The sequence below is a fragment of the Taudactylus pleione genome, unplaced genomic scaffold (genome assembly GCF_031769625.1).
Source record: "Taudactylus pleione unplaced genomic scaffold, aTauple2 ptg001748bl, whole genome shotgun sequence".
Taxonomy (NCBI): domain Eukaryota; kingdom Metazoa; phylum Chordata; class Amphibia; order Anura; family Myobatrachidae; genus Taudactylus; species Taudactylus pleione.
In genome coordinates, this window is record NW_028286145.1 from 263,348 (window position 1) to 290,698 (window position 27,351).

Below are 27,351 nucleotides of genomic sequence, written 5' to 3' on the forward strand. Positions count from 1 at the left end.
AGAGGGTACTCCCATTCCTCAGGGTATACTCCCATACCTCAGGGGGTGCTCCCATGCCTTAGGACATGCTCCCATGCCTTAGGGGGTACTCTTATGCCTCAGGGGGTGCTCCCATGCCTCAGGGAGTGCTCCCATGCTTTAGGGGGTACTCCTATGCCTCATGGGGTACTTTCCATAATTTGGCTACTGAAAGAACTGTGTCTATGATGTGGGTTATTAGCAATGCTAGAAAAGTCAGCATGACAGAGTGTAAAAAAGACACTACTCTTGTGATGCCCTGAGCCTATTTGTTTGTTTGGTGAATCTGATTTTAAGACTGGCGTCCTTTGCGACGTGAAGAGTTATTTGGTAAAGACGATGGTTGTATGAGTCACACAACGGTTATTAAGAATCTGTCTGCGTCTGCTCTTCAGGGATAGTAAGGGAATGTACGTGGTAGGAAGAATGATAACGTCACCTCAAATCCTGCCCTTTACTGCTGTAAAAGCCACTCTCCAAACAAACAAAGCAATCATTCATTTCATTACAATTTGTCCGGATTTAATCGAAAAATACTACTCAGTTTAGCTTATGTATATCTTAAATCAATGAGGGGAAATCAGTTTTATTGGTATTATTGGCATACAGTATATTGTAAGCTCTGTAGACAGAATATTAATAAAATTAATTAGTTTTTTTGGCATGCAGGTGAGATATCAGGTTTATTTTTGAGTGTGTCACATGCAGCCCTGTACTCACTAACACATCACTCATCTCCTGATATACTCTGTGCTGCTGGGGACCCTGCTCCTCCCACTATATAACTCTCAGTCTGTGGCTTCCTGCTGCCTCCATTCCCCTCCTCACATCATGTCACTGCCCCTGTCACATGCAGCCCTGTCCTCACTGACACATCACTCATCTCCTGATATACTCTGTGCTGCTGGGGGACCCTGCTCCTCCCACTATATAACTCTCAGTCTGTGGCTTCCTGCTGCCTCCATTCCCCTCCTCACATCATGTCACTGCCCCTGTCACATGCAGCCCTGTCCTCACTAATGCTGGGCACACATATTAAGATCAAATAATGTCAGACTGACAGACCAATTATAATCTGACGTTCTGACGACATCCAATACCGTTGCCTTACATAGCTCTTTCACATCGGAATGCCGGGTCACGCCTGAGATTTTGTTCACACACCAATCTCGGGTGCGACCCGACTGAGACCCTCTCAGACTGGCAGCCCAGCTAAGCACTAATGCCGGGTCATCACGTGTGAGCAGGTGCTGATCTCATCTCCAAGCTCTGGCTATTCCTATGCAATGAGCGGGACCCGGCCACATCGATAAGGGTCACAGGTTGTACGTTCAATTCTTCTCGTGACCAGGGCTGAAATGCCAGGTCTCTCGACTCGGGTTATTTCAACCTGTCCCTTTCACACTGCACAGTATCCCGGGTTATTGCTTGTACAGTGAAGAGGGTATCACTGTCAGATCATGGCAACGATATCGGATGCTCCCAGCCTTTCAGCATGTCCGATAATTGAAATTGGAGCACCAATTATCAGATCTTTTAGACATGCTGGATATATTTGGGAGTTGAACAGCGCTGCAATTTGGGAGAGTAGCTTGGGAGAAGATGGTGGTCTACCCAAGACCCACAGACAAAAGACTGACAAAAGTATGTTATGCATGGGCTTCCTAATACCCCTTTTACACCAGAGCTAAAACCTGGGTTATTGCTGGGTCTACCCGGGTCACAGCTCAGTGTAAATGGGTCCCTTAAAAATAACCCGGGTCAAGTGACCCAGCAATCCAACCCAGGTAGCTAGCAGGGTCAGACCCAAGATGGACCTGGGTAATGGTGCAGTGTAAACAGCGCAACCTGGTTTATCCAACCTGGGTCATGCCTAAAATGAGCTGATTGGTGGTGGTGGAGCAGTCACCTCCCACTTTTTATGACCTCACAAGTTTAGCAGGGCAGACCTGGGTTAAGTGTGAATGGGGCTGACCTGAGAATAACCCAGATCGATGGTGCTGTGTAATACCCCTTTTCCACCTAAATTCCGGGTCTGACCCGGAGTTGGAACAAAGTTCCTATCCGGATCAGACCCGGAATTTTGCCGGCGCTGACTCGGAATATTCCCGAGTCAGCGCCGCTCACACCGCAGTCGGGTCTGCATAGACCCGGCTTTTGCGGAGTGAAAGTGGACGCTTGGAGATGACGTCATCTCCAAGCGCCACTGAAGCCGGACCAATCGGCCGGCTAGCAGCGCACTCCAGGTCATCGTGACCCGGAGTGCGCTGTTCCCATAGCAGGGTTTCACGGGCTACGCCCGTGTTAAACCCTGCTAGTTACCTGGGTTGGATTGCCGGGTCACTTGACCCGGCGATCCAACCCTCTGCCCTTTTACACCAGGGAGCTGCCTGGGTTAACCCTTCAAAAACCCGGGTTTTAGCTCCGGTGTAAAAGGGGCATTATATTGCACACAACTTTGGATGATTTTGCCCGTCCGACAGACCAATAATTACTGCTCGGTCTTGGCAATGCACAATAGGCAGGGCCAGATAATTGTACAGTGTATGCCTGGCATAACACATCACTCGTCTCCTGATATACTCTGTGCTGCTGAGAAATGCCAAAACATTGTGCTCATCTCTCTCACCACAGATACAAGACTGCAGGTCTATTGCTTTGTCACAGGGATTCGATCTTCTAGGGGCCGCCACTCATTAATCGCCAATGACTCCACATGTGAAAGCCAGCCATGTTTGATATTCTGATGTTACATAGCGCTTACACTGGCAGTGATGGGCCCAGTGGGGGTTATTTAATTGATCCCAATACTTTCCCTTGCAGTAAAATGTAGCAAACAGCGTTGAAATCACCACATTACAACGCGAACGCTCACGGCCGGAAGTTAAATAGCTGCGATCTCTACATCAGTCTTTACACCCCACTCGTATGATAGAGATAACGGCACTGGGCCATTCACAGTAGATGGTGTGTATATAAAGCCTCCTGTAATTCCCTGAAATGCAAATGAGATTAGTGATACAATTAGTGATAATAATAATCCATTTATCTCCTGTGATGGGGCCACTGTGCAGGTAACAGCTAATTACCAGGCTGAGGTGTAATGAAGAGCACATTATTTTGTGAGGAAATCAGCCATATAATGAGAATATTCATAGCAGCAGAGGTCGGTGAGCGACAGATTGCTGAGAGATGGCCGCTAGTAATCGCTGAGGTGTCTCCGCCCCGTGGGCTCATGGGTTGGGCTCAGTCACTGTCAGAGTTTTGTTGTTGTACTGTTGGAGGCTGTAAATATTCTGTGTGATACAAGTTTACAGATCTATGTACTAAGGCTTGCAGAGAGATAAAGTGGACAGATTGAAAGCACTAACCAATCCAGTGGCAAATGCAGAATTTCTAGATGGGGGATTCAACTGCTTCATTTTTGGAGTGAGTGTGTCCAGTCCATGAGCAATTATCCAACTTTTATATGCCTCATACATAGTGTATTGTGTGTCATATATCCAGCATATACAGGACCAGTGATCACAGTAACCCATTATATGTGTCATACATAGTGTATTGTGTGTCATATATCCAGCATATACAGGACCAGCGATCACAGTAACCATTATATGTGTCATACATAGTGTACTGTGTGTCATAATTCCAGTATATACAGGACCAGTGATCACAGTAACCCATTATATGTGTCATACATAGTGTATTGTGTGTCATATATCCAGCATATACAGGACCAGTGATCACAGTAACCCATTATATGTGTCATACATAGTGTATTGTGTGTCATATATCCAGCATATACAGGACCAGCGATCACAGTAACCATTATATGTGTCATACATAGTGTACTGTGTGTCATAATTCCAGTATATACAGGACCAGTGATCACAGTAACCCATTATATGTGTCATACATAGTGTATTGTGTGTCATATATCCAGCATATACAGGACCAGCGATCACAGTAACCATTATATGTGTCATACATAGTGTACTGTGTGTGATAATTCCAGTATATACAGGACCAGCGATCACAGTAACCCATTATATGTGTCATACAGTGTATTGTGTGTCATACATAGTGTATTGTGTGTAATAATTCTAGCATATACAGGACCAGAGATCACAGTAACCCATTATATGTGTCATACATAGTGTATTGTGTGTCATAATTCCAGCATATACAGGACCAGTGATCACAGTAAGCCATTATATGTGTCATACATAGTGTATTGTGTGTCATAATTCCAGCATATACAGGACCAGTGATCACAGTAACCCATTATATGTGTCATACAGAGTGTATTGTGTGTCATATATCCAGCATATACAGGACCAGTGATCACAGTAACCCATTATATGTGTCATACATAGTGTATTGTGTGTCATAATTCCAGCATATACAGGACCAGCGATCACAGTAACCCATTATATGTGTCATACATAGTGTATTGTGTGTCATGTATCCAGCATATACAGGACCAGCGATCACAGTAACCCATTATATGTGTCATACATAGTGTATTGTGTGTCATAATTCCAGCATATACAGGACCAGCGATCACAGTAACCCATTATATGTGTCATACATAGTGTATTGTGTGTCATAATTCCATCATATACAGGACCACTGATCACAGTAACCCATTATATGTGTCATACATAGTGTATTGTGTGTCATAATTCCAGCATATACAGGACCAGCGATCACAGTAACCCATTATATGTATCATACATAGTGTATTGTGTGTCATAATTCCAGCATATACAGGACCAGCGATCACAGTAACCATTATATGTGTCATACATAGTGTATTGTGTGTCATAATTCCAGCATATACAGGACCAGTGATCACAGTAACCATTATATGTGTCATACATAGTGTATTGTGTGTCATAATTCCAGCATATACAGGACCAGCGATCACAGTAACCATTATATGTGTCATACATAGTGTATTGTGTGTCATAATTCCAGCATAAACAGGACCAGCGATCACAGTAACCATTATATGTGTCATACATAGTGTATTGTGTGTCATAATTCCAGCATATACAGGACCAGTGATCACAGGAACCTATTATATGTGTCATACATAGTGTATTGTGTGTCATAATTCCAGCATATACAGGACCAGCGATCATAGTAACCCATTATATGTGTCATACATAGTGTATTGTGTGTCATAATTCCAGCATATACAGGACCAGCGATCACAGTAGCCCATTATATGTGTCATACATAGTGTATTGTGTGTCATAATTCCAGCATAAACAGGACCAGCGATCACAGTAACCATTATATGTGTCATACATAGTGTATTGTGTGTCATAATTCCAGCATATACAGGACCAGCGATCACAGTAACCCATTATATGTGTCATACATAGTGTATTGTGTGTCATAATTCCAGCATATACAGGACCAGCGATCACAGTAACCCATTATATGTGTCATACATAGTGTATTGTGTGTCATAATTCCAGCATAAACAGGACCAGCGATCACAGTAACCATTATATGTGTCATACATAGTGTATTGTGTGTCATATATCCAGCATATACAGGACCAGTGATCACAGTAACCCATTATATATGTCATACATAGTGTATTGTGTGTCATAATTCCAGCATATACAGGACCAGCGATCACAGTAACCCATTATATGTGTCATACATAGTGTATTGTGTGTCCTAATTCCAGCATATACAGGACCAGAGATCACAGTAACCCATTATATGTGTCATACATAGTGTATTGTGTGTCATAATTCCAGCATATACAGGACCAGTGATCACAGTAACCCATTATATGTGTCATACATAGTGTATTGTGTGTCATAATTCCAGCATATACAGGACCAGTGATCATAGTAACCCATTATATGTGTCATACATAGTGTACTGTGTGTCATAATTCCAGCATATACAGGACCAGTGATCATAGTAACCCATTATATGTGTCATACATAGTGTATTGTGTGTCATAATTCCAGCATATACAGGACCAGTGATCACAGTAACCCATTATATGTGTCATACATAGTGTACTGTGTGTCATATATCCAGCATATACAGGACCAGTGATCACAGTAACCCATTATATGTGTCATACATAGTGCATTGTGTGTCATAATTCCAGCATATACAGGAGCAGTGATCACAGTAACCCATTATATGTGTCATACATAGTGTATTGTGTGTCATAATTCCAGCATATACAGGACCAGCGATCACAGTAACCCATTATATGTGTCATACATAGTGTATTGTGTGTCATAATTCCATCATATACAGGACCAGTGATCACAGTAACCCATTATATGTGTCATACATAGTGTATTATGTGTCATAATTCCAGTATATACAGGACCAGCGATCACAGTAACCATTATATGTGTCATACATAGTGTATTGTGTGTCATAATTCCAGCATATACAGGACCAGTGATCATAGTAACCCATTATATATGTCATACATAGTGTATTGTGTGTCATAATTCCAGCATATACAGGACCAGCGATCGCAGTAACCCATTATATGTGTCATACATAGTGTATTGTGTGTCATAATTCCAGCATATACAGGACCAGTGATCACAGTAACCCATTATATGTGTCATACATAGTGTATTGTGTGTCATAATTCCAGCATATACAGGACCAGCGATCACAGTAACCCATTATATGTGTCATACATAGTGTATTGTGTGTCATAATTCCAGCATATACAGGACCAGTGATCACAGTAACCCATTATATGTGTCTTACATAGTGTATTGTGTGTCATAATCCCAGCATATACAGGACCAGCGATCACAGTAACCCATTATATGTGTCATACATAGTGTATTGTGTGTCATAATTCCAGCATATACAGGACCAGTGATCACAGTAACCCATTATATGTGTCATACATAGTGTATTGTGTGTCATAATTCCAGCATATACAGGACCAGCGATCACAGTAACCCATTATATGTGTCATACATAGTGCATTGTGTGTCATAATTCCAGCATATACAGGACCAGTGATCATAGTAACCCATTATATGTGTCATACATAGTGTATTGTGTGTCATAATTCCAGCATATACAGGACCAGTGATCACAGTAACCCATTATATGTGTCATACATAGTGTACTGTGTGTCATATATCCAGCATATACAGGACCAGTGATCACAGTAACCCATTATATGTGTCATACATAGTGCATTGTGTGTCATAATTCCAGCATATACAGGAGCAGTGATCACAGTAACCCATTATATGTGTCATACATAGTGTATTGTGTGTCATAATCCCAGCATATACAGGACCAGCGATCACAGTAACCCATTATATGTGTCATACATAGTGTATTGTGTGTCATAATTCCAGCATATACAGGACCAGTGATCACAGTAACCCAATATATGTGTCATACATAGTGTATTGTGTGTCATAATTCCAGCATATACAGGACCAGCGATCACAGTAACCCATTATATGTGTCATACATAGTGTATTGTGTGTCATAATTCCATCATATACAGGACCAGTGATCACAGTAACCCATTATATGTGTCATACATAGTGTATTATGTGTCATAATTCCAGTATATACAGGACCAGCGATCACAGTAACCATTATATGTGTCATACATAGTGTATTGTGTGTCATAATTCCAGCATATACAGGACCAGTGATCACAGTAACCCATTATATGTGTCATACATAGTGTATTATGTGTCATAATTCCAGTATATACAGGACCAGCGATCACAGTAACCATTATATGTGTCATACATAGTGTATTGTGTGTCATAATTCCAGCATATACAGGACCAGTGATCACAGTAACCCATTATATGTGTCATACATAGTGCATTGTGTGTCATAATTCCAGCATATACAGGAGCAGTGATCACAGTAACCCATTATATGTGTCATACATAGTGTATTGTGTGTCATAATTCCAGCATATACAGGACCAGCGATCACAGTAACCCATTATATGTGTCATACATAGTGTATTGTGTGTCATAATTCCAGCATATACAGGACCAGTGATCACAGTAACCCATTATATGTGTCATACATAGTGTATTGTGTGTCATAATTCCAGCATATACAGGACCAGTGATCACAGTAACCCATTATATGTGTCATACATAGTGTATTGTGTGTCATAATTCCAGCATATACAGGACCAGTGATCACAGTAACCCATTATATGTGTCATACATAGTGTATTGTGTGTCATAATTCCAGCATATACAGGACCAGCGATCACAGTAACCCATTATATGTGTCATACATAGTGTATTGTGTGTAATAATTCCAGCATATACAGGACCAGCGATCACAGTAACCCATTATATGTGTCATACATAGTGTATTGTGTGTTATATATCCAGTATATACAGGACCAGTGATCACAGTAACCCATTATATGTGTCATACATAGTGTATTGTGTGTCATAATTCCAGCATATACAGGACCAGTGATTATAGTAACCCATTATATGTGTCATACATAGTGTATTGTGTGTCATAATTCCAGCATATACAGGACCAGTGATCACAGTAACCCATTATATGTGTCATACATAGTGCATTGTGTGTCATAATTCCAGCATATACAGGAGCAGTGATCACAGTAACCCATTATATGTGTCATACATAGTGTATTGTGCGTCATAATTCCAGCATATACAGGACCAGTGATCACAGTATCCCATTATATGTGTCATACATAGTGTATTGTGTGTGATAATTCCAGCATATACAGGACCAGTGATCACAGTAACCATTATATGTGTCATACATAGTGTATTGTGTGTCATAATTCCAGCATATACAGGACCAGTGATCACAGTAACCCATTATATGTGTCATACATAGTGTATTGTGTGTCATAATTCCAGCATATACAGGACCAGTGATCACAGTAACCCATTATATGTGTCATACATAGTGTATTGTGTGTCATAATTCCAGCATATACAGGACCAGCGATCACAGTAACCCATTATATGTGTCATACATAGTGTATTGTGTGTAATAATTCCAGCATATACAGGACCAGTGATCACAGTAACCCATTATATGTGTCATACATAGTGTATTGTGTGTCATAATTCCAGCATATACAGGACCAGTGATCACAGTAACCCATTATATGTGTCATACATAGTGTATTGTGTGTTATATATCCAGCATATACAGGACCAGTGATCACAGTGAGCCATTAGATGCGGCAGTACGGCCATCCTGCCTGAGCTGAATGTATTTATGTTAGATGTGGGCACCATTCCCGAGCATTGGAGCAAGTCGGGGGGTCTGGGTGAGCAGCAGAAGAACTTAGTACTGCCCTAGACACACATGTACATATTGGTCTCATTATGCACTGGATAGTGTATTATTATACAGTATTAATAATTAACCCTATTGATGGTCTATAGCAGTGCACCCCTAACAGTGCATGTTTTCCAGATCTCCTAGTTGGTGCACAGGTGTATTTATTACTGGCTGACATATCTTAAAAGATCCACAGGTGGCGCTAATTATTTAATTTGTGATACTGAGAAGAACATGCAGCACTAGTAACAATCTATTATATTACTATTCCTATTGTGGTCATGGTATGGGCTGGGGAGGGGGATTTCCAGGCAACCAGAACCCCCGCCCTCCCCCTGCATTTGTGCATGTGCATTTGCCTATGCCAGAGGGTCCCAAACGCGGTCCTCAAGGCTCCCAAACAGTGCATGTTTTAGAGATATCCATGGTTGAGCACAGGTGGTTAAATCGACTGAGATACTAATTAAGTCACCTGTGCTCAACCATGGATTTCATTAAAACCTGAGCTGTTGTGGAGCCTTGAAGAGCGCGTTTGGGAACCTCTGACAGATGCAATCAGCCCCTAACTGCCATTTTTTCAAACACAGCCTGTAAAGTGACAGTTAGGAGCTGATTGGTCCACTTTATCTCTCTCCAAGGCTTAATACATAGATCCCCTGGTTTCAGCTGAAACACTGACCTGTCACTCAGCAACATCAATACCCGTCATGACGTAGAGCGGGTGATGGGATGTGGCACATGGGTCATTGGTTGTCCCCTTCTTCCAGCTATTTTTTTTTGAACATCTGAGAATGATCCTAAGGCGCTATTACATGTTGTGTCACCTGGGAGCCGTGCGTGCGACAAAACCGAGCCAATGTCCCATTAGTGACTGTGATAGCACGGCATGTGTAACTGGGATAACGCAGCCTTTGCCACTGGTTTAAAAAAAAAAATGGTGGTTTTACAAAAAAAAATGTTATGCTACTTAAAATGGCTACCAGTATATACATACAGGGCTCAGGATGGAAACCATTGGTCCCTCTAACCCCCATGTCCAGTGACGGTTGGGAGCGGTGACAATTGTGTTTGACTTCATGCAGAGCCACTGGCCATTCTAGTGGGTAATCATCCTACAGTGTGTTCAGTAGCATATATAGGGGTCCAGAGACCCCTGGCAGGTGAAGGATTTGCGTAGCTACGTGCAAAGTCACAAATTGATGCGCGCTGCACTTGTGAGCCCTAGCAGTGCCTTGAACAAGGGGCTCAGACTAAAGGGCAAGGCCACAGGCCCCTGAGGGGTTAAAAATTGCGAGTGACTCTGAGGCGGAAGGTTTCTCCGCCACCTGAATCCGCATTCCTGGCGGGTGCCATCCCGGGCCAATCGGTAGTTACAGGTCTGTTTACAAGTCTGACCTATTCTCTAGAGCAGAGGTTCCAAAAGTCCGCCATTACAGTCCACATTTTAGGAATATCCATGCTTGAGCACAGGTGACTTAGTTAGTACCTCAATCCATTTGATTTAACCATCTGGACTCAAGCTTGGATATCCCTAAAACGTGGACTGTAATGGCGGACTTTGGGAACCTCTGCTCCAGAGTTAAGTGTTGGGATCATTTATATCTACTAGTAATAACCATGAGCTGTTCAGACCTATATGGTTTTGTTTTGCGTCAGATCTTACTGAGGCATTTCTCCTCTTGCAGTGAATGGGCTTTGCACAGACAGTGCCACACAAGCAGATTTTCTGTTCTAAAAAGTTGTCAAAAATCCTGCAAGCAGTGTGTAGGGTCAGTGGGAAACCAGCTGAAGAAAGACGTGCCATACAGAAGTCTAAGGTACTTCTCCAGCGCTAGTCACGTGAGCGATATGACAGCTGCTGGAAAATCACATGGATACTATTGATATGACCTATTGGTGGAACCTTGGGGTGACCTCAATAGGATGACATCGGATGTGAAGTGGATGTTAGGCCACACAGATGTCATTAACCAGGATATTGGGTTTATTGGTAACAGCAACAGTGGTAATACAGCGGTGTATGCGCCATGATGTCACTGCATCAGAGGTTGGTCCTCCTGGTGACTCTGGGTCCTAGTGCCCGGATGTGTACTATACAGTCCGCACTATACTCTGTCACCAGCTGTTTTTGTACCGTATGAAAAGTTCTTGTCTGGCAGCATTTTCAAAACTGCAGAATGGTTATTACTGTGTGTAATCTTCTTATGTGTAAATTCACTTGTGCCTCAATATGTGGGGAGATGTATCAAATCTTGGAGAGAGATAAGGCGAAGAAGTTGTCCAAATCAACTAATCGGCTTATGTCATCTTATAGACTGTGCTGGATGTGATGTCATCTTATAGACTGTGCTAGATGTGATGTCTTCTTATAGACTGTGCTAGATGTGATGTCATCTTATAGACTGTGCTAGATGTGATGTCTTCTTATAGACTGTGCTAGATGTGATGTCTTCTTATAGACTGTGCTAGATGTGATGTCATCTTATAGACTGTGCTGGATGTGATGTCTTCTTATAGACTGTGCTAGATGTGATGTCATCTTATAGACTGTGCTGGATGTGATGTAATCTTATAGACTGTGCTAGATGTGATGTCTTCTTATAGACTGTGCTAGATGTGATGTCATCTTATAGACTGTGCTAGATATTATGTCATCTTATAGACTGTGCTAGATGTGATGTCATCTTATAGACTGTGCTAGATGTGATGTCATCTTATAGACTGTGCTAGATGTGATGTCTTCTTATAGACTGTGCTAGATGTGATGTCTTCTTATAGACTGTGCTAGATGTGATGTCATCTTATAGACTGAGCTAGATGTGATGTAATCTTATAGACTGTGCTAGATGTGATGTCATCTTATAGACTGTGCTAGATGTGATGTCTTCTTATAGACTGTGCTAGATGTGATGTCATCTTATAGACTGTGCTAGATGTGATGTCTTCTTATAGACTGTGCTAGATATTATGTCATCTTATAGACTGTGCTAGATGTGATGTCATCTTATAGACTGTGCTAGATGTGATGTCTTCTTATAGACTGTGCTAGATGTGATGTCATCTTATAGACTGAGCTAGATGTGATGTCTTCTTATAGACTGTGCTGGATGTGATGTAATCTTATAGACTGTGCTAGATATTATGTCATCTTATAGACTGTGCTAGATGTGATGTCTTCTTATAGACTGTGCTGGATGTGATGTAATCTTATAGACTGTGCTAGATATTATGTCATCTTATAGACTGTGCTAGATGTGATGTCATCTTATAGACTGTGCTGGATGTGATGTCATCTTATAGACTGTGCTAGATGTGATGTCTTCTTATAGACTGTGCTAGATGTGATGTCATCTTATAGACTGTGCTAGATGTGATGTCTTCTTATAGACTGTGCTAGATGTGATGTCATCTTATAGACTGAGCTAGATGTGATGTCTTCTTATAGACTGTGCTGGATGTGATGTAATCTTATAGACTGTGCTAGATATTATGTCATCTTATAGACTGTGCTAGATGTGATGTCTTCTTATAGACTGTGCTGGATGTGATGTAATCTTATAGACTGTGCTAGATATTATGTCATCTTATAGACTGTGCTAGATGTGATGTCATCTTATAGACTGTGCTGGATGTGATGTCATCTTATAGACTGTGCTAGATGTGATGTCATCTTATAGACTGTGCTAGATGTGATGTCTTCTTATAGACTGTGCTAGATGTGATGTCATCTTATAGACTGAGCTAGATGTGATGTCATCTTATAGACTGTGCTAGATGTGATGTCATCTTATAGACTGTGCTGGATGTGATGTAATCTTATAGACTGTGCTAGATATTATGTCATCTTATAGACTGTGCTAGATGTGATGTCTTCTTATAGACTGTGCTAGATGTGATGTCATCTTATAGACTGTGCTAGATGTGATGTAATCTTATAGACTGTGCTAGATATTATGTCATCTTATAGACTGTGCTAGATGTGATGTCTTCTTATAGACTGTGCTAGATGTGATGTCATCTTATAGACTGTGCTAGATGTGATGTCTTCTTATAGACTGTGCTAGATGTGATGTCATCTTATAGACTGTGCTGGATGTGATGTAATCTTATAGACTGTGCTAGATATTATGTCATCTTATAGACTGTGCTAGATGTGATGTCTTCTTATAGACTGTGCTAGATGTGATGTCATCTTATAGACTGTGCTAGATGTGATGTCTTCTTATAGACTGTGCTAGATGTGATGTCATCTTATAGACTGAGCTAGATGTGATGTCATCTTATAGACTGTGCTAGATGTGATGTCATCTTATAGACTGTGCTGGATGTGATGTAATCTTATAGACTGTGCTAGATATTATGTCATCTTATAGACTGTGCTAGATGTGATGTCTTCTTATAGACTGTGCTAGATGTGATGTCATCTTATAGACTGTGCTAGATGTGATGTCTTCTTATAGACTGTGCTAGATGTGATGTCATCTTATAGACTGTGCTAGATGTGATGTCTTCTTATAGACTGTGCTAGATGTGATGTCATCTTATAGACTGAGCTAGATGTGATGTCATCTTATAGACTGTGCTGGATGTGATGTCTTCTTATAGACTGTGCTGGATGTGATGTCATCTTATAGACTGAGCTAGATGTGGTGTCTTCTTATAGACTGTGCTAGATATGATGTCATCTTATAGACTGTGCTAGATGTGATGTCATCTTATAGACTGTGCTAGATGTGATGTCTTCTTATAGACTGTGCTAGATGTGATGTCATCTTATAGACTGAGCTAGATGTGATGTCTTCTTATAGACTGTGCTAGATGTGATGTCATCTTATAGACTGAGCTAGATGTGATGTCTTCTTATAGACTGTGCTAGATGTGATGTCTTCTTATAGACTGTGCTAGATGTGATGTCATCTTATAGACTGTGCTAGATGTGATGTCTTCTTATAGACTGTGCTAGATGTGATGTCATCTTATAGACTGTGCTGGATGTGATGTCATCTTATAGACTGTGCTAGATGTGATGTCATCTTATAGACTGTGCTAGATGTGATGTCATCTTATAGACTGTGCTAGATGTGATGTCATCTTATAGACTGTGCTAGATGTGATGTCATCTTATAGACTGAGCTAGATGTGATGTCATCTTATAGACTGTGCTAGATGTGATGTCTTCTTATAGACTGTGCTAGATGTGATCTTACGTTTAGAAGAAACCGAGATATTTACAGTTACAGATTAATGTGACATTTGACATGAATTGGACATAGCACTTTTATCCACAAACTATATCAGTAAATTGACAACCAACATGTAAAATAACATTGTTACTATGATCCCTTGGTCAGTACAGCTTTTTCCATTATAAAAAGTAATTTTGCAGAAAATTGTTACATAACACCTTCATCCACTCGCTTACTCAGATGTTACCCAGAAGCTGACTGCATGCATCACTAGGTTCTGTGGTATATATATATATATATATATATATATATATATATATATATATACGAGAGAGAGAGAGAGAGAGAAGCAGCAACAACAACAACGTGTAGGCAAGGGAGACAGAGCCTCCCCTCTCATACTCCTGAGATTTCATATAATAATGATTAGAATAATAGAAAGAAGATATTTATAACTTATATACATATTCTTTGCTTATTGTAATAATTTTTATAGTTAACACTCACCAGCTTTGTGGAGCTCCCTGGGACTGCAAGGAGACGAGAGATGAGGCAACAACAGCTCAGCCTCGCTTCTGTATTGTCAGATACTGTTTGCAGAGCTGGGGGCGGGGCAGCACCATGGGCAGTAAGCTGCACAGAAAGAGAGCTAATAGAGGCATGCCTCTGAATATGGGAGGGCTTGCCTTGAGCACTGATGGACACCTTGGATGTGTCATGTGACCAGGAAATGCACTGCAGTGTTTAGAGATCGGAGCTCAGTCAGCAGCAGCAAGAGAAGTGATGCAGGAAGGAGAATCAATGGACACTGAAGCTTAGTGTAGTGAGGGGAGAGTTACAGTGAGTAAGGGGTGAGACAGGCTCACAGCACTGAGACCCATCTCCATGTGTGCCTCCCCAGCCATTGTCCTCACCGCTCATCATTGACAGAGAGAGAGATATATATACATATATGACAATAGGGTTCATACTAGGGATCAGTGAGTGCAAAATTGTGGCACATTCATCCAAACACTATAACCACACAAACATATTTTCCAGCTGTGGTGGAATCAGAAAGGGTTGTAGGGTAAAAGCTGATGTTAGCAGTCAGTCATAGATGGTCGGCATAGGCGTATTTATAATAGGTGCAGGGTGTGCAGGGAACACGGGCCCCCTGGTCCAGGGGGGGGCTCGCACCGTACACCCTGCACCCATGTACTCACCTTACTCTGGCAATCGGCTCCCTCCTTCTTCACGGCACCAACTTCCCAATGACCTCTTCGGGAAGATGGTGGCACGCAGTGACATCACTGTGCCAGGGACTTTGCTCTCTTGTGCCAATGCACCATCTTTCCAAATATCATTGGGAAGATGGGGCAGCGGAGGAGGAGGGACCTGCTTCAGTTTCCAGAGCAAGGTGAAATGCAGGGCTGGGGAGCTTGTCGCTCAGGGGAGGGAGCTCGCTGCTCAGGGGAGGGAGCCCGCTGCTCAGGGGAGGGCGCTCGCTACACGGGAGCCTTGGTGTTAATACACCCTTGCTGGTCACTACAGACAGAATACAGCAGACCTAACAGTAAAGCCGGCTCCACGTTACTCCACCCGTCAATGCGACGCCCAATGGTAAGATATATCGGGCGGGCCGGTACACACTGCATGATGTGGATTCCGACCGCTTCATACAATGTTCACCTGCACCATTCACCCTCCTGGCGTCGGTAGCTGGGTCGCTCCACCTGCCGCGCATGGACGGTTGATGTAATGATCCCAATGTCGCCGCGCAGGGGCAAGCCTAGTGCATACACACTAAACGATCCGGACGATACGTCGGTCCAATTCGCCATATCGTCTGAGAAATCGTCTAGTGTGTAACCAGCATAACTGTGTTTGAGGACAAACCCCAACAAGCGTATGTTAGCTAATGGTGCAACGAATGGGGTGTACGCAGTCAGAACCAATAGCCGTAAGCAGCACTTTGCTGACCCAGTGTCTCACTAAGTAATACAAGAAGTAGGGTGTAATGGGCTCCAACCAATCATAGAGTCACCACCTCTGCAAGGGGAGGAGGCTACTATGGGGCCTGAATATGCTCCACTCAGAGGACCCCATAACCTGCAGTAACCCACACATGCTCAGAACGGGCCCCAATTTTGAGAGCCTGATCTATTCTTTACCACCTACATCCTTAACCCCCTTATATCTCCTCAACAGCCCCACTACTTTTCCTTCCCATTTAGAATGTAAGCTCTTGCGAGCAGGGCCCTCCCTCCGCCTGTTTCATCCCTCACCTTAGTCTAACTTACTCGGCCAATAGGTACACGATGTAACTATGCCTACACATGCCACGATGTATAAATGTCATACTTACCTACTCTCCCAGAAGGTGCGGAGACCCCCAATGTTTTGGATAGTCCCTCGGACCCCAGAAGAGTGGGTGGATTTCCTACTGAAGAGGGCAGGATGGAGAGATAATACCAGGAATTGCGTGTCCACAGGGAAGTGTTGGGGCCAATATGATGCGGTTTGCGCCATTTTAGACCCATCTCTCCCTGCAATCTCGTGACTATGGCAGGGCCTAATGATGTGAAAATCCAATCGTAGTATTTATTTGCATTTCCTCTTCAGAGAGGAGGAGAAATGAAATGCCGGCAAGTATATGTGCCATTTTATTACTTTGTTTACCCTGTTTTGTATATTTGCTCTGCATGGCTCTGCAGGCATTTCGTGGCATCCTATAAACAATTACTAATAATTCTAGAGTGGCCCTTACCCAACTGCGATGGGGTGATGCATTATCCTACCTAGGGAGGTCAATCCTGGGATCGGGATCGGCGGCATCCCAGGATTTCGGCCTAAAAATGGCCGGGATTGAATCCCGGAACTGGCCATAAAAGTTTTTTTTTTCAGATGCCGGGCAGCTCTGAGCACCTCCAGCAGAGTGCTCAGAAGCTGCGCGGCTCCCCCCTACCCCGGCCAAGCGCACTGCACTGCGTGACATGGGGACACAGGTCACGCTGCGCAGCCCTGCGCCGGATGGACAGCCCACCCACCACTCTACAGGACACTGCCGCCGAAAGCCCCTGCCGCCGAAAGCGTCCACCGGTAAATCACTGTGGGGGCCAGGTGGGAGGCATTTTTTTAATTAATCCAACCCAATCCCGAATCCCAGGATTTAAAAAAAGCCCCGAGATTGTCCTCCCTCGCTCCAGTATTCTATAGATGAGATAAGACAGGAAAAATACAGGTTCAAAAAGATGTGGACGTTCCAGAGAGTGTAGTAAATGGTAAAAATAAGAAAAAATTAAAAACACAACAATCAGTAAAACAAAAGCAAATGAGGAACTGAAGCTGAGTTCTCGTAAAACTCCATCCACATAGATGTCCAGCTCCTGTGACAACGAGAACCGTAGACATTTTCAAAAACACTGGATTAAGCTTCTTGGTTTTTGAAGAAGTAGAAAAGGTTGTGGAGCAAGGACGGTTTGTGCAACATGAGCTCAGCCAGTGGGGCAACATCCGTAGCCTGTACCAACAGTCAGAGACCAGCTGTGCCGGGTTATAAGGATAGCACAGTATGCCACATCAACGTGACCCTTGCAGCTGTTTAATGATTAATTTTTTATTTTTTTTTGGAGTTGTTTGTGATGGGTTCCTATAATTAAACTGAGCACATGTGTAGGGGTTTTCCACCTTTAGGTAACTTACATTTATTTGTTGTAGGCACCCTCCCCTATCTCTTATTAAGCTTTGACTTTTATTAATGTTGCAATTATTTTGAAGTATTTTTATTGAAGCGTGATAGTGCAATACATAAAAAGGAAGTAGAAAATAACGTACATGAACATATGTCCAAATAAGAAAAACAATAGAAAGGTATAATTACACAGAAAATAATGGGAGCAGAAGGGGTGAACGCTGGGCCCAGAGCCAGGGGACAATCCTTCCTACTGCAATCAGAAAGTATAATGTGTAATCACTCCCAGCACCACAAATGTGTTGAACACCCTGTACTGCCCCCAGTTAACATTATGCCACACAAGAAACCCCAGTTGAGATTATGCCACAGTGCATGCAGTTCATCTTATACCAAAGTGCCCGCAATTAATCTCATGCTACAGTACCCCCAGATCACATCATGCCACAAAGTGTATCCAGTTCACCTTATACCACAGTGCCCCCAATTAATTTCATGCTACAGTACCCCCAGATCACATCATACCACAAAGTGTATCCAGTTCACCTTATACCACAGTGCCCCCAATTAATCTCATGCTACAGTACCCCCAGATCACATCATGCCACAAAGTGTCTACAGCTCACTTTATACCACAGTGCCCCAATTAATCTTATGCTACATTACCCCCAGATCACATCATGCCACAAAGTGTCTCCAGGTCACCTTATACCACACTGTTGGCCTGATGCAGATTTGTGCGCAAATACAGAGATTTATGTAGAATGAGCGATTTGTAAGCCATCATGAGTGACAGGTAGTCAGAGTTTGGAGGTTGTAACGGGGGGGGTAGAAAAAGTTAGGTGTGTTGGGACCATTTAAATCCTGTTTCATGGGCATGCATAAATCAGCCATTGTAATCTCCTTCACAGCATGAGACCCAGTGTTTGCGGCAGGTCAGACTTACTCAGAGGTTGCGTTGCTGCCAGATCTGCATCAATGTTCCCGATGGTCCACTGTTGACCGTCGTCGGACGGATGTGAGAAAACAGTAGTGGGCATTCCTATGCTCGGGTAAACTTTGGAGACATTAGCATATTTTCACTATTGCGATCTGTGAGAGATTGGAGCTGTGGAGGCATTTGAGTACAGATCTGAATCGGGCCCAATGTCTCCAGTTCACATTATGCCACAGTGTCCCCAGTTCACATTTCTCCACACAGTGCTCCAGTTCACATTATGCCACACAGTGCCCCCAGTTCACATTATGCCACACAGTGCCCCAGTTCACATTATGCCACACAGTGCCCCCATTTCACATTTCTCCACACAGTGCCCTAGTTCACATTATGCCACACAGTGCCCCCAGTTCACATTATGCCACACAGTGCCCTAGTTCACATTATGCCACACAGTGTCCCCAGTTCACATTATGCCACACAGTGCCCCAGTTCACATTATGCCACACAGTGCCCCCATTTCACATTTCTCCACACAGTGCCCTAGTTCACATTATGCCACACAGTGCCCCCAGTTCACATTATGCCACACAGTGCCCTAGTTCACATTATGCCACACAGTGTCCCCAGTTCACATTATGCTACACAGTGCCCCCAGTTCACATTATGCTACATAGTGCAACTATTTCACATTTCTCCACACAGTGCCCTAGTTCACATTATGCCACACAGTGTCCCCAGTTCACATTATGGTACATAGTGCCCCCAGTTCACATTATGCCACACAGTGTCCCCAGTTCACATTATGCCACACAGTGTCCCCAGTTCACATTATGCTACATAGTGCCCCCAGTTCACATTATGCCACACAGTGTCCCCAGTTCACATTATGCTACATAGTGCCCCCAGTTCACATTATGCCACACAGTGTCCACAGTTCATATTATGCCACACAGTGTCTCCAGTTCACATTTCTCCACACAGTGCCCCCAGTTCACATTATGCTGCACAGTGCCCCCAGTTCACATTATTCCACACAGTGTCCCCAGTTCACTACTCCACACAGCATCCCCAGTTCACATTATGCCACACATTGTCCCCAGTTCACATTACTCCACACAGTGCCCCCAGTTCACATTACGCCACAGTGTCCCCAGTTCACATTACTCCACACAGTGTCCCCAGTTCACATTATACCACACAGTGCCCCCAGTTCACATTATGTTGCATAGTGCCCCCAGTTCACATTATGTCGCACAGTGCCCCCAGTTCACATTATGTCGCACAGTGCCACCAGTTCACATTATGCCACAGTGTCCCCAGTTCACATTACTCCACACAGTGTCCCCAGTTCACATTACGCCACACAGTGTCCCCCAGTTCACATTATGCCACAGTGTCCACATGTTCACATTACTCCACACAGTGTCCCCAGTTCCCATAACGCTTCCCAGTGCTACTCACCTTCCTTTGATCTCAAGTCTTGGAATCTGCATGCTGTAGCAGGACCTTTGCAGAAGTATCTGCTACGCCACAGCCAGACCACTAATGCCGCCTGGGACATCCTTTCTCCTTCTGCTCTTTTCCCTTCTACTAAGCTATTTCCATGTGACAGAGTTGTCTGTCACTGTGTTATGTGTTGCAGTCTTCATCTTGCCTCCTACGGGCCAGCCCAATGCTGGATTACTGTAAGTTGTATGACTACAGTTACTCTGACATTGACAATGATAAAATATCTATGGTAGGAGGGAATAATTGTAATGATGACATTGATAAAGGTCTCTTTGAGTAACTAAAGGCCAAGTTTGAAGACTATGGAATATATAACTGTACGGTAAAACTGTCTATCCCTCTCCCTGCAGGAGGCTCTGTCAGTGGTCAGTGACGACCACACGCTCTTCTCTCCTCTTCTGCTGAAGACAGAGATGCCAGATGAGTACTCACCAAGCATTAAGGAGCGTGGAACTCTTTCTGAGCCCACCTGGGTGTCCAGCAGTGACCGTCAGCACAGCATCAAACAGGAGACAGATGACCGACCCGGGAACAGGTGAGAATTCGCTGCTGCTGCTGTTGTATTGGGCTGACATGACGAATACACCTCTATCCATGTAAGATATAGACATCTGCCAAGAGGCTCATGCAGACCCCTACCATTGTCCATGGGCTTGTCCCTTGCTTAGAGCCTTTTGGATTAGGGTTAAAAAAAATGTGCTTTAGACCACCTGGTGTTTGGAATATTGCCGCAGGGCCAGAGTGGTTGTTGGATACTTTTTTTCTAGCTTTGAGCTCCGACGCCAAAAAGAACATACTCCAAGTATGGATCCAACCAGGTATGAAAAATTTTTCTTTAAGGAAAAACTTCTTTATTTATTTATTTATTTTGAATGTATTGGTTGGAAACCTTCTGCTCCATGGGAAGGTTTCTGTCCTCCCTGAGCTCGCCTTAGGACACCTGCGTTGTGGTGTGACAGGTGTACCGCCCCAGTCATTCTCCCCACCCGCCACTGTCCCCGGAGCAGACAGGAAGGAATCTAGAGTAGGCATATTTTTTTAAATATATATTAGAGTTGTGGGGTCTATTTACTAAGCCTTGGCTGGAGATAAAGTGAACGGAGATAAAGAACCAGCCAACCAGCTCCTAACTGACATTTTTCAAACACAGCCTGTGATATGACAGTTAGGAGCTGATTGGCTGGTACTTTATCTCTGTTCACTATACCTCCATCCACAGCAATTACTGTACCAATGTTTCTCATCCACTTCATGGTATGTGTTGAGGAGTGTGGAGGATATTCCCCCCCGACACTGGTGGAGGAGGGGGTATGTTAGTGATTAGTCCGCACAGTTAATGATCTTTGATGTCAGATCTTTCCAGCAATGTTATATGCTGTATGTAATTTGTCTCTGTATTACTCCTATCCTGTATGTTGCTAATTGTTCTTGTCTTGCTGTTTGATACACTAATGACTCAATAAAAATATATATTTATAAAAAAAAAAGAGATGGACATCTAGTAATTAATTAGACTCCCAGGGGACATATGGCTTCATCATCATTGGAAGTGTTTGAAAGGCTGAAGGCTTCATCATGAAGCTAAGAGTGTCCGTCAGACATTGGTTGACTATATGTCATGGGATTCATAACAACTGGCACGGAGACTGTTAACCATTCCAGGATCAGCGTAATTTATCCAACGTCTTCCAAAGTCACAATATAGTCATTGTGATTTCATAGAATACAGAATATAGGCCCTCATTCAGAGCCGTACGCTCTGAGCAGAGCGCACGCTCTGAATGAGGGCCGGCCTCCATGAAAATGGAGCGTCCTTCGGGACGCTCGTATAGCTGTGGGTCACCACCCACAGGCTATACGAGCGTGCATTTTGATGGCCGCGATGGTCGAGACCATCGCGACCATCGAAATTGCGAGCCGGAGCCTGCGGTTGAGGTTTTCAACCGCAAGCTCCGGAGTGATTTTGGCTCTATCAGAGCCAAAATCACTCCCACTGACATCACTAGTGATGTCAGTGGGCCGGCTTCTGACGGGAGGCGTTCCCGTGGGAACGCCCCCGTCAGGGAGGCACGCCTACCAAAGGGGGCGTGCTGTCAATCAACATAGACAGCATGCCCCCTTTGATCGGACACAACGAGCGAAGGACTTTCCTTCGCTCGTCGCGTCTGGCGCATGCGCACGACGGAGCTCCCTCCGTCGTGCGCATGCTCAGTCCAGAACATCGACCCACTTGCGAGCGGACAGCCGCTCACGAGTGGGTCTGAATCAGGCCCATAGTCTACAATGTTTGTAAAGATCCCTGGCATACAGAACCACAATAATCAGCCATAACTACCACCTCATTACATGTAATCCTCATGTATCACTCGTCCTCCCCTGGAGTCTAGAACCCAGCTTAGAGCCCAATGCAAACTGTAGACAGGTGCAGGTGGAGCTGATATACGGTAAGTTACTTGAGGCCCAAATGAACATTGTCTGCTATTTCTCCATATGGCAACTCAGAGGCCATTATTTTAGAGGATGAAATCCAGGACCCATCACTTCAGATCAGTCCGTCTAGTGAGATCGACATAAATATTCTGCAGTAAGCAAATCCTGGGTTCTGTATCCGAGACTCTGGTGTATAAGGGATGGTGACCCATCACTCCATCATTCTGCTGGTTGGGAAGAAGGGATAACATATAATAATACACAATAGATTTCCATTGATGCAGAAACTTACCCCTTGTTCTCTCTCAGACTCACCCCAGCTGGGGTATCAGTATTACAAGTGGATAAAACAGAAGAGGAGGACGAGACCCCCCACACAAACTACCATACGACTTACCATGACACCAGGAGCAACGGAACTGGGTCCCCAAATCAAATAAACGCCAGCGAGGAGAAGAGGGTGATCGTACCTGCAGGTCAGGAGTGGACCGTATCCGGGGAACTCAGGGAGACTGAGACGGGCGGGGGGCAATAAAGATACTTGCGGCCTGAATTGCACATGGTCACTGTCACAGCGCCCCACTTACAAATAATGATGTCCAATTATAACCATGAATTAATACGTCTGAATTAGGTCCTCTGTCTAATTTGGACGGAAACTGATAAATGGGCCAACATATCTGCACGCGTTTCTCCAGCCTTATAATAGCTATTTATGTAATAACTATGCAGTCTTCAAATATTGCATTGCAAAATACGTATATATTGCAGTCATGGCACCTTTATGATGCAGGGTTGTATTGTATTGATAAAATATAGTATATTTCTACATCACAGGTAATTTACTAACATTGGCCCTCATTCAGAGCCGCTCGTTAGCGGCAGTACGCTCGTTCCGAGCGATGTTTGCACATCTGCGCATGCGTACGGTTTTTAGTACGCATGCGCGAACCAGTCAGTGCGGCCAAAAATCGTTTGTACGCTATATAGCGAGTGCCTGCTATTTTGAGTGACAGAATGAGGCGTATGTGGGTGGTAACAGGGGAAGGTGCTTGAAAATGGGGAGTGGAGATCCGAACGCAGGCGTGCTTAAAGGTCAAAACGGGCGTATTATGGGTGTGCATAATTAATACAGCAGCGTCATTGACCACGTCACTGGGTTATTTTATAGCCAGAACTGCTCGCAAATTTGTGGTAGCAAACACCAACCACAAGAATAGCGAGCAGTTCATACGCTGGTCGATGTACTCGATTAATCTAATAAATAGCGGACATGACGTATGGTGCGAGCGGCCAGGGGGCGTTTTTAACAAATAAACGAGCGTATGTTTTGCTCGCTCGTTCAGACTTAGAGGTGTGAACAGACTGCAATTTGCGAACGGATCATTTGAATAGCCACACCTTGTTTTTGAACGAACGACCGCAAATAGCGAACGTCTCTGAATGAGGGCCATTGTATTTTGCAGCCTAATTGGCAGTAAACCCTTATCTACCAATAACCTGTGGCACAGATGAAACCAAACATCAGCCATTGACTGCAATGGAATAGCGCCACCTACCAGCCAAAATATTGCAAAACAGGGTAATTAAAGCCATCACGGAAAGTTTAACAATGTGTCTCCCTGATCACAGACCCGCTGGCGTGGACACAGGATCACGTGGCCCAGTGGTTGGACTGGGCAGTAAAGGAATACGGACTGTGCGATGTGAACACCTCATTGATGCAGGGGGTGGATGGGAAAGAGCTCTGCAGGATGACCCGAGAGGACTTCCTCCGAATGGCATCCTCGTACAGCACGGAAATGCTGATGTCACACCTAACATATCTCCGTCAGAGTAGGTGCCCCCCCCCCAAATTCAAAATATCTTTATAAATTCTTATACAAAAAAACATTGATAGCAGATAGTTTACTATAACTTTAGGGGATACATGTCCCCAAACTTCAATAATTGATGGTGTGAAATAAACTGAATATTATTATTATTATTATTATTATTATTATTATTTTATTATTTTTATTATTATTTTTTTTAAATTAATATTATTATTATTATTTGTATTTTATTATTATTATTATTATTTTATTATTAATATTATTATTATTTGTACTTTATTATATATTTTTTTATATTATTATTTGAATTGTATTATTATTAGCATTATTATTATTATTTTTATTATTATTATTATATATATTTTATATTAATATTATTATTTGTATTTTATTAATATTTTTTTATTAATATTATTATTTGTATATTTTTATTATTATTATTATTATTATTATGATTATTATGCTCTTTTACTTGGATAGCTAGGCTTTATGGAGAATATTTAATGATTCACATTAGCCAAATCCCCTGGCGTTGTATATTATTTGTTTTCTCACATTCTAACCTATCTACTTGCATAGCTTCTGTCCAAATCCATTACTTACAACGTTATGAAAATATATTGATGGCTAAACATATATTGCTGAAACAATGTTACATTGTTTATCATCCCCCCTCCCCATTTGTCTGTGTTTCCTAACAAATCCGCAGACAGCCCAACATTCACATATTCTGTGGTCCCAGCGGTTCCGGCACATCCAGTGGCCCCTCGAAACACAGTAAAAACAGGTGAGTACAGACGATATGGTTTCTGTGATTAAGTAACGCGTTTCGTCTTGTAAGTGACAACTACACAGTGCCTGTTATTGTTCTGTATCCGCAGAGCCTTTATATGAAGATGTGCGAAGACCAAACTGGAACTCAACGACCAGTTCAATTCACAGAGGTACCCTAGTGTTTTGTACAGGGACGTTTAATGCCACTATCTGTGGACACATGCACCGAGGACACACAGAAATATGACACACTGATTTGCTCAGGGTCAATACAGATTTATATCACCTGCCCCATCATATCTTGTGCCATGATAAACTGATCTGTCATGCTATATACTGGTACTGTATGTTATACCATACACTGCCTAGTGATATCCTGTGCCACTGTATGCAGCTGACACACTGTAACTGCCTTCTGTGCTGTTATGTGTGAATATACAGTATACTGCTCAGTGTCACCATACAACACCCAGCGCACTCCTACTAGACTGTATACTGCCCACATATTACAGTATATAGCGATTTCTGGACTGTGCCACTATACAAAACACAGAGATATCATGTTCTGCTGTGTACTATAACAGGGATAGCAAACTGTGGCACTTCAGATATTGCATAACTACACATCCCAGCATGGCCTGCCTGCCACAATATTGCTGTAAGGGCATGCTAAAACAGTGGCAGGGCATGCTGGGATCAGGGCCGGTTCTATATAGAACCGGAGCGCGGAGGACGAAAGTTTCCACAGGCGTCCTGAACTCAAGGGTGTGGCTTGATTTGAGGGCGTGGGCAAAAAATATTATAATGAAAATAAAAGGGGGGAGGGGCGCCGTTTGACCAGGGTGGGTGCCGTTTGCCTTAAACTTACCTTAAGAAGGCAGACGGGTTCCTTCTCCTTCTGTACTGTTCCGACTCCGTCCTCTTCTCACCGCGGCCGCTCCCAGAATGCCATACGTGACGATGTCACATGGCTTTCTGGGTGACAGTGGGAGGTAACAACTGTACATCATGGTGCTGCTCCAGTTTATTACTGTCTTAGTGGACAGCGGTGGACAAGAACAGACGTGCACTGGCTTGTAGACTATGGCCACGCCCCCAGGCTGCAGCGCCCCGGGCAAAAGCCCTGCTTGCCCGCCCCTTGAACCGCCAGTGGCTGGGTTGTGTAGTTCCACAGTAGCTGGAGTGCCTCAGGTTGCCGACCCCATTTACTATAATACTTTAGTTATAAATATTTGAAAATAATTCCATGGGCGTTTAGCTGCGGGTCCGGTGTGTGCACTCTGACCTCCGTGCGCTTGTTCCCAGTATGTCCTGGGTAATAAATGATTTATCTTTCAAATATTTATCTTCCACTGTTATTGTCTGATGATAGCAATAGAATAAAAATATATTGTAAATGCGGAATTAAATATATATATATATATATATATATATAATAGGGGAATTTCATAGCACTTTGGTCATTATTAAAGAATAGGGGAATTACAGATCTTTAATACTGGGATTGTTCCTGGATATTAGACAGCTGGCAGCCATGTAATACATACCAGGCGAGGAGGGCGATTATATGTCTTGTTCCTAATTATTCCATTGCTTAGAAATGATATTAATGTACAAATGACTGTAAGTGAAGCTTTA

General features: G+C 43.1%; 1 protein-coding gene across 1 annotated transcript in view; it reads left to right on the forward strand.

Moving 5' to 3' along the window:
* LOC148439492 (retroviral integration site protein Fli-1 homolog) overlaps positions 1-27,351 on the forward strand; it is a gene marked incomplete at its 3' end in the record, with an annotated part of 55,207 nt that overhangs the window by 27,519 nt on the left and 337 nt on the right. Inside the window, exons 2-6 of the mRNA XM_088464676.1 lie at positions 21,025-21,209; positions 23,414-23,580; positions 24,737-24,940; positions 25,649-25,726; positions 25,821-25,883. Coding sequence (XP_088320802.1) covers positions 21,025-21,209; positions 23,414-23,580; positions 24,737-24,940; positions 25,649-25,726; positions 25,821-25,883 — 697 coding nt within the window. The remainder of the gene's footprint in view (positions 1-21,024; positions 21,210-23,413; positions 23,581-24,736; positions 24,941-25,648; positions 25,727-25,820; positions 25,884-27,351) is intronic.